At 56.1% G+C, this 11,905-nt stretch overlaps 1 protein-coding gene across 1 annotated transcript in view; it reads right to left on the bottom strand.

Annotated features, from left to right (window-relative positions):
* MPPED1 (metallophosphoesterase domain containing 1) overlaps window positions 1-10,217 on the bottom strand; it is a 63,270-nt gene extending 53,053 nt beyond the window's left edge. The window contains exons 1-2 of the mRNA XM_060165294.1: window positions 9,979-10,217; window positions 882-1,063 (exon numbers count right to left, since the gene is read on the bottom strand). Coding sequence (XP_060021277.1) covers window positions 882-1,063; window positions 9,979-10,202 — 406 coding nt within the window. The 5' untranslated portion in view covers window positions 10,203-10,217. The remainder of the gene's footprint in view (window positions 1-881; window positions 1,064-9,978) is intronic.
* Between the last annotated feature and the right edge of the window lie 1,688 nt (window positions 10,218-11,905).

Here is an 11,905-nt window from a genome sequence, read left to right on the forward strand (position 1 = left end):
GCTCCCAGCCAACTGCACAGCGGGACGCCCCTGGGGAGGCGGGGGACCGTCTGGCGGCCACGAGGGGCTGCACGGGGAGGTGGGCCCGCCCCGTACCCAGGCCTCTGTGTCAGCAGCCCAGGGGCCACCCATCTGTCTCCTTGGGCCATGGCACAGAGATTCGCTGGGAGGTGTCTCTGGATTCCAAGCAAACGGCTTTTCCCAGGGGGCACCCCAGATTTATGTCTTTCTTATTTTGGAAGAAAGCAAAGCCAAGGACAAAACCCTAGGGGCGTGCTTGCAAATCGTGGCCCACCATCTCCTGTGGTGCAGGACGGCACTCCGCTGCCTGTACCAATGGCTGCCCACGGCGGAACCCACACCGGGCCCCCTGGGCTCCTGCTTGGGGCCACGGAGGCCTGGAGGGTCCCCTCACTAGAGAAGCCATCAATGACGGTGGGTGGCTGTACCTACCAGCTGAGGGGCCTGCCCTGACATCACTGTTGCCAGAGAGTCATTCATTCATCCGTCCATTCAGCCACTCATCCGCTCACCAATTATTTACTCGGCGTCTACCTGTACCAGGCACTGGGGGCTGGACACACAAGTGGACAAAAACAAACCTGGACAAAATCCCTTTGGGCGGAAGTCCCCCAGGCCAAAAAAATCCCACCAACAAATGGAAAATCACAGCAGAGACAAGCGCTGGGGTAGGAGACCTCCCAGGTGTCATGGGAGAGTGAGAGGGGTGTGGCCTGGTCCCGGAGGTCAGGGGGCTTCCCAGGGGAGGTGGACAGGTGACAAGGTCCAGGGAGGGGCCGGGCAGAGCAGGGAGGAAGGACGGTGGGCAGGGGGCCGCCCGAGTCCGGATGCTCACGAGCACCGCCCCTTCTGGCACCTACCCAGCCACTCGTTGAATTTCTTCACCTCGCTCGGGAGCCCCAGCTCGGTGAAGTCCCCGGCATGGATGAGCACGTCGCCGTAGGGCATCTGGATGGGGTCCGTCCTCGAGTGGGTGTCAGACACGCAGACAAAGCGGGTGTATCCGGGCGGCTTGGGGGCGTCATGAGGCACCGGGTCCACCCTGAGGGGAGAGAAGATCATGGGGTCACGGGGTCGCGGCGCTGGGAGCCTGCAGCTCACGTCCCATCAACTCAGACCACAGCCAGGTCAGATCACACGTGGTCCAGATCACATCCGCCTGCCCACCTGCGTCTGAATCCTGCCCCTCCTGATCACTAGCCGGGCAAAACATTTCCCGAGCCTCAGCTTCCCCTCTGTAACGTGGGAAGCCCCGAGGGTTGCTGCAAGGTAATGAGTGGGAAGGGCTGACAGGTACAGCTGGGCATCTGTATGGCGGCTACAGCTAACCTGCTGCTTGACAAGCAGTACCTCTCTACCTTTTTTTTTTTCATTATCAGCCCTTAAGGGGCCTTTTTGTCTTCTTTCTTTTTTTCTTTTTTTTGCGGTACGCGGGCCTCTCACCGTTGTGGCCTCTCCCGCTGCGGAGCACAGGCTCCGGACGCGCAGGCTCAGCGGCCATGGCTCACGGGCCCAGCCGCTCCGCGGCATGTGGGATCTTCCCGGACCGGGGCACGAACCCGCGTCCCCCGCATCGGCAGGCGGACTCTCAACCACTGCGCCACCAGGGAAGCCCAAGGGGCCTTTGTAGATGTTTTTTCTACTCACCCCTCTCTCATAAAGTTCTAACACCACAGATACGCTGTATATCTGTTCATTTACTGTGCGTGTATCTGTGCTTTAGAATCAGAGTAAGATTTTTTTCGCCCCCCAAAACCAGTTTTCACCCCCTTGGGGGGTGCTATCAGCCCCATCAGGGATGCATGGACGGAGCTCCACCTTCCAGCCGGAAGATCCGACTCTCTGGCACTGTGCAGACACAGCACAAGTAGCATCCGGGGAGAGCCACGAGGGAAGGGGGGAATTTCGTGGGAACTTGTGAAACAAAGCACTAAAGACAGGCAGCAATTTTCCAAAACTATGAGAGGGTCCGATCGGGTTTAGAACAAGGGCTTTCCAAGGTCCTGTAGGAAAACAGTTCTGGAATCAGAAGACCAGGCTTCAGATCCCAGATCTGCTGCCCGTCACTAACGCGTAACCTTAGGAAAATGTCTGGCCTTGGTTTGCTCGTCTGTAAAATGGAGCTATCTCATGAGGCAACAATGCTCAGAAAATTAACAAGCAGCACAACTGTTAAGTTCTTGGCCCCTGGGAGCCCCTGGGAGCCTTCTCGTCTTACAGAGGAGGACACCGAACAGGTGGCCCCCCCAGTTCAGGGCTCTCCCAGAGAGCCACACTCTGCCTCCTCAGCTGACTGAGTTTTCCAGGCTCAAAACTCTGAAAAACAACGCAATGACATTTCAACGAGCTGCTCTCTCCCAACGAGGATGCGGCTCGAGGAGTTGTGTTTAAATCTAATTATGCGCCAAACCAAAAGCAGCGCCACATCAGTTACGTAAATACTTTCAAAGGCATCTTTCTGATTATGCTTCTTCTTCTTCAGACAAAATACTTCGAAGAAACGTAACTAACACCTTACAAGAGACGTGGGTTCAGCAGGCTAATGTGCGGGGACCTTTAGCACGCCCCATCCATCGCAGCTACAGCGTCACATCGGCCCCTCCACGTCACCAGGCTGCGGCGGGAGGGGGTCGCGGGGCACCTCTCTGGGGGTGGTTAAGTCAAGTTCGAATCCCAGCAGGTCAGAGCGGGACCCGACCGGGGAGAAGAGGAAAAATCCCTGAGTCTGATGATGGCAACAGGAGGGTTCTGGAGCCCTCCTTCATCCCTCTCATTCCTTCATTCATTCAACACAACACATCCTGAATGCCTACTGGGTACCAGCCCTGAGCTCAAAGCTGGGGAACTGAATGAGCCAGGCCTGATCCCAGACTGACGGTGGAGACAGACCTGGCCAGGAAACGACAATAAAGTCACAAGATTCGATGGGGCAGCAGAAGGGCTGGGGGCCAGAGAAGGCCCTAACCTGGCCTGGGGCCCCCTGAACTTTCCAGGAGGAGGTGATGCCTGAGCTGGTCTGGAAGCTCAAATCTCCCTCCCAGTAATCGCTGCCACTCCTCTGTCCTCTGGGTCCCTCCCCCCACCCCATGTGACAGTCTTGCAGGGAGCCGGCCTGTGAATCCACCTGTCCGCCCCTAACACAGCTGATTGGACCAAGGCAGCCAATCACTACTGGGCTACTGGCCCGGCAAGGAACACGAGTGAGCCAATCAAATTCATTCAAATTCATTCATTCTTTCTTTCTTTCATTCCCCCTCACATACACTGAGGTTGTGAGGACACCACAAGGAAACAGAGAACAAGTCAAAGAGAAAAAAAAAGGAGACACAGGGAGTGAGATGCCACCCCCTGTGAGTCCCTTGTGGAGGAGCCCTGAGCAGTTCCCGCCATCAGCCAGCCAAGAGCACGCGAGTTGCACCGGCGCTAGTCAGGCTGGGCCTGCTGCTGGAGCCCAAGCTCTTTAATTAACTCTGTTCTTACTTCCCTCCGCCCCGAGGCTTCTGAGCTCAGCGAGGAGGCAAACCTAATAATCCCCAGAGAAAAAAAAAATAGACTCTTATTTCCCGGCACTGTCCTCCGGCTATTTGGATTGTAACAAATGCTCAACCTTGAAATAATAATAACAGTAATGATATTGATGATTTCCACGGGCTGAGAGCTCATTACGTGTTCAGCGCTGTACATGCATCTGCTCTCTTCACCCTCACAATGACTGTCTGAGCAGGGCACTATGGTTGTGCCCATTTTATAGATGAGGAAACTGAGGAGCAGAAAAGGCTCACGTGCCCAGGATCTCAGCTATGGAAGCCGGTGGAGCTGGAATTTGAAGCTGGTTTTTGGTTCCAGAACTCACACCAAGCTGGACTGTTTCCAGGCCTTCATTTCATTCATTCAATCTATGGACAAATGCTTCTTGAGTGCCCCCTAAATACCAAACACCTGCTAGGCACAGGACGGGACACCCACAGAGACCACCTCGTGCAGCTCCCAGAAACCCTGCCGGTGTTTAGAAGTGAGGAAAAGAGCGAGAAGAACGAAGATACGGAGAAAGAGAACGAGAGCACACAAAGGGTGGGAGGACTCGGCAGCATCCTTTGAACCCTAGATCCAGCTGTGCCTGAAGCCGATCCCAACCTGGATTTCCTAGCTAATTATGTGAGCCAGTAAACTCTCCTTTACCCATAAGACAATTTGAATTGGGTTTCTGACACTTGCAATGGCAAAACCCTGGCTAACCCCTGAGTTCCAGCAGCCCTGTGGAGTAAGTAACTGAGGCCTGGAAAGGTTAGTCCCACATCCAGGGCACCTGCTAGTACGTTAAAGAGTAGAATTTGAACCTAGGCCTTCAGAACTGGAATGGGGGCATTTAACCTCACACCTTCTCGCGACTAGAAGAAACAAAGCAAAATGGTTATTCCAGAGTCGTTCTTCATGGACCAGAGAGAAGGTATGGAAACAAGTGTTCCTGGTTTGGGGGGGGCCAAACCCGACTTTCCCAAAGCCTCTGCCTGCTGAGGGCCCCCATCAAGGCTGTGGCTCTTTCTCTCTCTCTCTCTGAGACCTATAATCAGTCACCACTCTCTCCAGCCTCACAAGGGATCTGCCCACCGGAATCCTGGCGGCAGGCATGGTGCAGAATAGAGAATGCAGCCTCCGGCACCTGGACCCAGCCTGGCACCCCGGCTCGGCGACTTCCTCGCTGTGCCCTGGACCCTCCCATCCTCCAGTCCAGCTCTGTAAGGTGGGAACCACCCAGGGCTGCCCCCTGCAGCCCATTTCCTGTGCCCTGGACCCCTTCTCGGTCGCTTTCTCCCCTAAGCCATTGGCTCCCCGGAAGTGCAGCTCCTGGTACCAAAGACTCATGTGGGCATCAGAAGCAGAGCCCCATCCCCCCACTACTTCCTGGGGAAACAGGGTACACTGAAAGCCAGGGGGTGGAGAGCAGAGGACTCGTTCCTTCAGTGACGTTCCAAAACCATGTCCAGCCACGTAACTGGACACGAGCTGTGGCGTTCTAGAATGAGAGAGACCTCTGGTCCCCTCCTTTCATCCTACAAGTGGGGAAACGGAGGCCCAGAGGAGGGCAGGGACTGGTTGGCACTTGGCCACACTGCCCAAGGCTCTTTCCATGAAGCACTGGCTCCGAGGTGACCTCCACCCCGAGTCCCTGTGCCTGCCCTTCCTCCCCACATGCTGACTTTGCTTTTGCTGGTCTTCCAAGCTCCGGGGTTATGCCACCACCCCCAGGAAGCCCTCCTTGATCTCCCACCACACTCTTCCTGGGGTGTGCACCCTGCCTCATCCTTGCTCCCTTTTCTTTCCCTCCTCTTGTCCACTGTGCTAGGCTCGAGGGACAGCCCGTGCTGGTGGAGGGGACAGATGCTTAGAAAACTGTCCCACAAATGAATGCATAAGCACAGGCTGAAGCCTGTGTCACGAAGGGAAGGCTCTGAGTGCTTAGATCGGGGTGGGGGGCCGTTAGGAAGGTCTGGGGAAGGGTCAGGGAAGGTGTCCCCAAGGAAGTGACACCTGGGTGAGATCTGAAGGATGAGTCTATGTTGTCAGGACAAAGAGTAGGGGAGGCAGAGGGAACAATGGAATGTCCCAGAAAACACAGAAAGAACAAATGTGTATGGGCGGGGGGTGGGAGGAATTGGGAGATTGGGATGGACACATATACACTATTGATACTATGTATAAAATGGACAACTAGTGAGAACATACTGTATGGCACAGGGAACTCTGCTTAACGCACTGTGGTGACCTAAACGGGAAGGAAATCCAAAAAAGAGGGCATATATGTATAGCTGATTCATTTTGCTGTACAGTAGAAACTAACACAACACTGTAAAGCAACTATACTCCAATAAAAATTAATTTAAATAAAAAACATAAATGTCCCAGGAACCAGAACTGCACCTGGAGCCCTTGGGGAGAGGGTGCAGGATGCGGCTTGAGAACAGACAGAGCCCAGGTCGGGGCTTTCTTCCTGCCACGCCCCCTCGGCCCCTCCCGGGGCCAAGGCTGACCCTCACTGTCTCCTGGAGACCTCTCAGTGCACAGACGGGCTAGGGGCCACTGGGTCCCTTCTGAAGCCTCCGTGTCACCTAGCGAGGGGGTCGGCACTCCAACCTGGCACAGAGGTGAGGGCCGGGGACAGGGGGCCAGTCCCAGCCTGGCGCAGAGCAGTGCCCCGCCCTGCTACATTCTTCAAGGACCCCGCACAGCCTGACGTGCTTGGAGGGTCTTTAAACGGGTTAGTCTAGTATCCACCGATGGAACTCCCTTTAAAGGCCAGAGAGGAGTCGCCATGCCTGGCACCAGCTCCCCCCCCACATAAGGTGGATCCCCAGGGTAACCCTGTCCCGCAGACACTGCTCTCACCTTCTCGCTGAGCAACAGGCCACCCGTCCACCTGCCCACCCAGGACTAAGGGGCCGGTGCCTGGAGGGGCTCTCCCCAGACCACCGCAGGGTTTCTCGGCCCCCAGGGTAAGGGGTCTTCCGTCTCAGGGCCCAAAACCCAGAGGCCCAGATCCAGACATTCACTCCTCAGGCAAAGACAGCCTCGTTACCGCCAGGGTCTCTGGGGGCAACTACATAAATCACGGGGCTCAACCGGAGGCCACGTGTGGATGGTCACTGTTGTTACTAAATGTAAATTGTGGATTTATTAAATAGGGCCCCTCGCTCCCTCACCCCAGAGACAAAGCCCAGGGTGGCGATAAATTACGTACTGGGAAGTGGCGTCCATCCTCCCGCGTCTCCCTCAGTGGAGACTCGCCATGGAAACCCACGTGCTTCCCTGGTGCGCAGGGTGTGAGTCCAAAGAAGGGGGTGGGAGGGAACAGCGCCCCGCCGAGTCCCCACGCGATCCGGCTTCACCCAGCTGGGTACAAAGTTGCATTGCAAAGGTGGGTTGACCCGAGCAGGCAATGAGAGAGCGCCGGATGAGGAGTCCAGGACCAGGGCGCACTGCGTGCTCTTCCCAGGACCCGGCCCAAACCCCCGGCCTCCCCAGAGCCCCACTGCCAGTAAAGCCTGGAGCCCTGGCCTCAGGAGCAGGCAGCACAGAACAGGCCAGGAGGGAGGCAGCGGGGCAGGCCGGTGGGAACCTGCTCCGCCCACAGCAGCTGAGCGACCACAAGAAGCCATTAAGCTTTTTCTCCACAGCACTTGTTGCTCCCAGGATCCTATGCTACCGCACACTTCATGACTCTTACGACATGTCCCACTGGAGGGTCAGCTCAGTGCGGGCAGGGCTCTGTCCCCGATCACTGCTGTGTCCCTGGCACCTAGCCCAGCCAGCGAATACTAACAATACAGGACATCGTGGCCTGGCCCCCCTCTATGTGGGTTCACCTACCTGACCCTCAGTATTACGATGAGCAGCATTACGTAGACGGGGAAACTGAGGCACCGAGAGACACCCGACAAACAAGCGGCAGAGCCAGGATTCAAAGCCGGGCAGGCCAGCCTGGACCCCACAGGCCTAACTAACCAGTGTGCTGCACAGCTGCTCACAAACACCCCGAGAGGACGGATGAATGGATGAATGAACAAATAACCCGCAGTTGTTAAGCAGGGCCCCCTTCTCTCACCTGGTCATTCACTGCCCTTCCTCAGGACACAGTCCGGCCCATGGGGGCCTGCGTGGCTCCCGCCCAGCGCACCCTCCACCCAGCTGGGCGTTCCTGCACTTCCCAGCCGCCCCCCAGCTCAGACCCTGCGGCAACTTCTGCCTGGCCTGCTTCCCCCTCCCAACTTGCTGCCCTCACTCCTCGTCCTCTGGGTCTCAACCTAGAAGTCAGCTCTTCCAGAGGGTCCTTCCTCAGCCCCTTGGCCGCCCTGTCTCCTGACTTCTGTTGCCCTAGCCCTGTTCTGGGACTGGGGGCTGCCCGGCGGGGGTGTTCTACAGGACAGCTCTGCCTGCTACTACTCAGCTGTATCTGCGGTGCCCAGGGGCCCCTCTAATGGGTGTGCAGACAAATGGGCATAGACACGTACCCCACCTGCTCTGCCCGAGGGGCCCGGTGCTCTCGCCCGTCCCCAGTGGCATCCGGGGACCTCAGGCACTGTCACTTCCAGCCCAGGAGGAGAAACCCCAGCAACAGAAGAGAAAACCCAGCCCTGGGAGGGCCTTCCCCCCCTGCAGCAGCCCTGCCAGGCCTCAAGGTCCCAGAGACCAAGGAAGAGCGGGCCTGAGACCCAGGGCCTCCCATCCTGCCCAAATCTGCCAACCTGGCTCCAAACTGGGTACTGGGGTTAGTTTCCCAAAGAGAAGTCGACCAAACAATAAAGTAAGCAGCTACCGACAGGCCAGCCCTGCGGCTCCCACGGAAATGAACGTTTTCCAGAGCAGGCGCTGCAGGGAAGAGGGTGTTCCCAGGGCTGGAACCCACCCCCAGGCCTGGTGCCCACCTGCCTTCCAGAACCCCTTCGCCCACGAATGATCTCTCTGCACCCATCCTCTGCAACAGAAGACCAGTCCCGAGGGAACCACACAGTAACAAGAGGCAGCAACCTCCCCACCCCACTTCCAGGCCCGGGTGTGGAAACCCCCGGCTCCTTCTCTACGCGGGCCGCAGGCCGCGTTCTCCCGTCTCCCCGAAGGGACGGCCGCTGATACCTCACCTGACCACGGTTCCCTAGAGACGGTTCTCAAGGTCCTAGAGGAAGCTGGGGTCTGTGTCCTCATGGGGGCATCTGACCCAGCCTGGAGGTCAGGGGGCCTGCTCTGAGCCCCAGAGCCCAGGAGCATCCCCATCACAGCTCTGACCTCCCTGTGCTCTCACTGGGAACTCGTGGGGCTCCCCCCTCGTCAGGGGCTTGTCAGAGACCCAGACCCAGCACAGGGGCACCCCAAAGGGGCTGAGAGAAGTTTCAGCAATGGAGCAGACGAATGTCTACACTCTCAGATGGAGGGACGTACATACTTACGTCCACAGACATCACAGCAAAAGGATGCTAAGCATGGAGAACGCCCTGGACTGGAGATGGGCGTCAGTTCTGGTGCCTGCCAGCTGTGTGGGCTCGCGTGGGTCACCCATCTGGGCCTCTGCTTCCTCACCAGGTAAGCCCTGTGGTGCAGGGCTGATGGGAGCGGGCAGCGGGGACAAAGGACGAGGACGTTCTGGCAACACCCGGAGTCGCCCAGGGCAGGGCCAGGAATTTACCCACCTCCACCCTGTACCACCTGCACCCCTCCCGACCACTGGAAAAAAAGCCAGGGAGCGGGGGAAAGGTTCTACCTGTGCACAGGAGTCCCGAGTCTATGTTCTCGCTGCGGCCCCACTGCTGGGGCACCCCTGGTATTTTCCATCAGCCCCAAAGGGCAGGCAGCAGAATTCCCCAGTCCTTTTGGAAAGCATCTCTGCTTTTTCAACAGAAGCAAAGGGGGTCTGGGCAAAAGGGATGGGCAGAGGGAAGAGAGGACAGCCAGGCCAAGCCCAGGGTCCTACGCTGCCACGGGGCCTGCAGCAAGTCCCGTCCCCTCCCTGGGCCTCGTCCTCCCCATCTGTACAACGAGGAACATGAATTAGACCAGGGGGTCAGTAACCCAATACCAAATACCAAGAAGGGGCAGCTGGAACTCAGCTCCCCAGACATTGCCACGAGGACGTACGGGCCTGGGGTTGCCAGGACGTTGGGCTTTGTACGGCAAAGCCAGAAGTCTGGATTTTCGTGTGCAATCACCTCATTTTTCAATATTTGTAAAACATTCTCCTGGCCAAATGAAACAAGACTCCAGGCCAGAATCGGCCCACAGGCCAGCACGCTGCAACTTCTCCCACATCCCTCCCAACTCAGAGCCTCGCTGATCTGGGGATCCCAGAACCGTTGCGTGAAACGCTTGGGCCCAGAAGCCAGGAGGCACCCCGAGTCCAGGAGCCCACCCCGGACGGCCCTCACCACCCACACCTTCCACCCCGCAGTCCCATCGGAGACGCCCACTCACATCTGCACATGCGGCGGCTGGAAGCGGCCCTGGTTGATGTTGTAGAAGGTGAAGGCCTGGGTGGGGTTGGAGCTGTACTCGTCCACCTCGATGATAAGCCGACTGTGCTGGTGCCTCCGAGCGGCCATCGCGTGGGACTGGGAGAAGGCCATGCCCAGGCCGCAGGGCAGGAGGGCCAGGGCCTCTGCTTTCAGGACGCCGGGATCCCACCTAGCGCGCCACATGGACTTCCGCAGGCCGCCCGGGCATCTCCCGCCGCCCGGCCCCGAGCCAGACCTGGGAACAGACTGAGGAGACGAAGCAGAACCGTGCGACAGTTAATCTGTTTGGGATTTGCTTTATTTAATGTCAGATGAAGATTTAGAAAGAGGGAGAGGGCGGGGGAGAGGAAAAAAAAAAAAAAAACACAGTCGTACAGCTCAAAAACTCATTACAAATCTTTCCAACTCAGCAGTTTGATGAATATACTTTGGTGAAAAGAAAAGGGAAGGGAGGGAGGGGACCAAAAAAAAAAAAAAAAAAACCCACAACGCCATGGACGGATGCATGCATGGTCCAACATGTTTAAATACTTAAGACTTTTTTTTTTTTTTTTGCCTTCGACAAAACCCCCCAGAGCCCACAGCGTGGCCGTGAGATGCGGAAGACAATGGCTGGTATTCTGGAAACAGGTAAGGTAAGTTTTACTTTTCGGAACTGGGGAATAGGAAGGATTCACCTCCAACCCCACCCGCTCCCCTCAGACCCCCCCACCAACACACTCCCACACGGCCACACCCCTACAAGCCCGAGCAGGTGGGGAAAGCACGGGCACAAATTCCTTCATCAACCACCATTTCGCCTAAAGATATCGTTTTAGCAGCGCCCGGAGAAGGGATTTTCCCAGAAAGATTACCATACACCAACTCAGCTCAGAGGGTGGCCATGGTCGGGCGTGGGGTGGGAATCTACTTAAAAAACAAAACAAAACAAAAAACCAATAACCTTCTCAAACGCCTTATAGGGATCTCAGGAATTCCGATGTTCCCAGTCAAACCTTGAATCCACTCACATCACAGCTTACAGACGCTATAGATATTTTTTTCATTTCTTTCATTGGAAAGTACAGTTTGCATTTGTAGTTACTAGATTAAAATGTCCCTTTTTTGATTCCAACTCGCCTATGTGAAATCCTGGAAACAAGACTGCATCCTACCCTGACACACACCCTTGCCATGACGGCCCATGCGTCCTCACTAAGATCATCTTTTTTCTTGCTCTTTTCCATAATTTTTTTTAACTATGTAAACAGGAAATGCCTCAAAGATTCGGATTTTTTGGGGTTTTGGTCATTAAGACCCTCCGACGATTGTATCTGCACTTCATTTAACCAAGGAGAAAATAACATCATTTAAACTATTCCTGGACAGTCAGATCCCAGTCACGTTAAAGGAAGAAAAAATCCCCTTTGCTTTGCACATGGAAGAAGAATGGACACAGTCAGAAAACAAATTAGATTAGGAAAATGACAAAAATTAGAGACTGGAGAACATTTTAATTAGGTGCAAAGGAGAAATGGATTATTAATTTTTTGAACTCTCAACAATCATGCCCATAAAAGGTGCAATAAATACCAATATCCTTCTGCTCTCCCGTCACCATCCTCCCCCCAAAAAATGCATCCTGACTCAGAATACACATCCCTCCTTTCCACTTGGGAAGATAAGGAGAAAAAACTCAGCCTTTTCCCTCCAGGACGCACTTGCTCCCGTTCTTTGTCCTGTTCGTTGTTTCTAACGAATCGGTTCCCGCAGCGGATGCAGCGTGGCAGGCCTCCTAGCTGGGTGAGTCAGGGCGCCCAGGCCTCGGGGCCTGTGCCCATCCTGTTTACCCCGGGAGAGGCCGCAAGGCCGCAGACGCCGAAGTCCAGGGCTCCAACAGCCCAGAT

The sequence above is a fragment of the Lagenorhynchus albirostris genome, chromosome 11 (assembly GCF_949774975.1).
Source record: "Lagenorhynchus albirostris chromosome 11, mLagAlb1.1, whole genome shotgun sequence".
NCBI lineage: Eukaryota > Metazoa > Chordata > Mammalia > Artiodactyla > Delphinidae > Lagenorhynchus > Lagenorhynchus albirostris.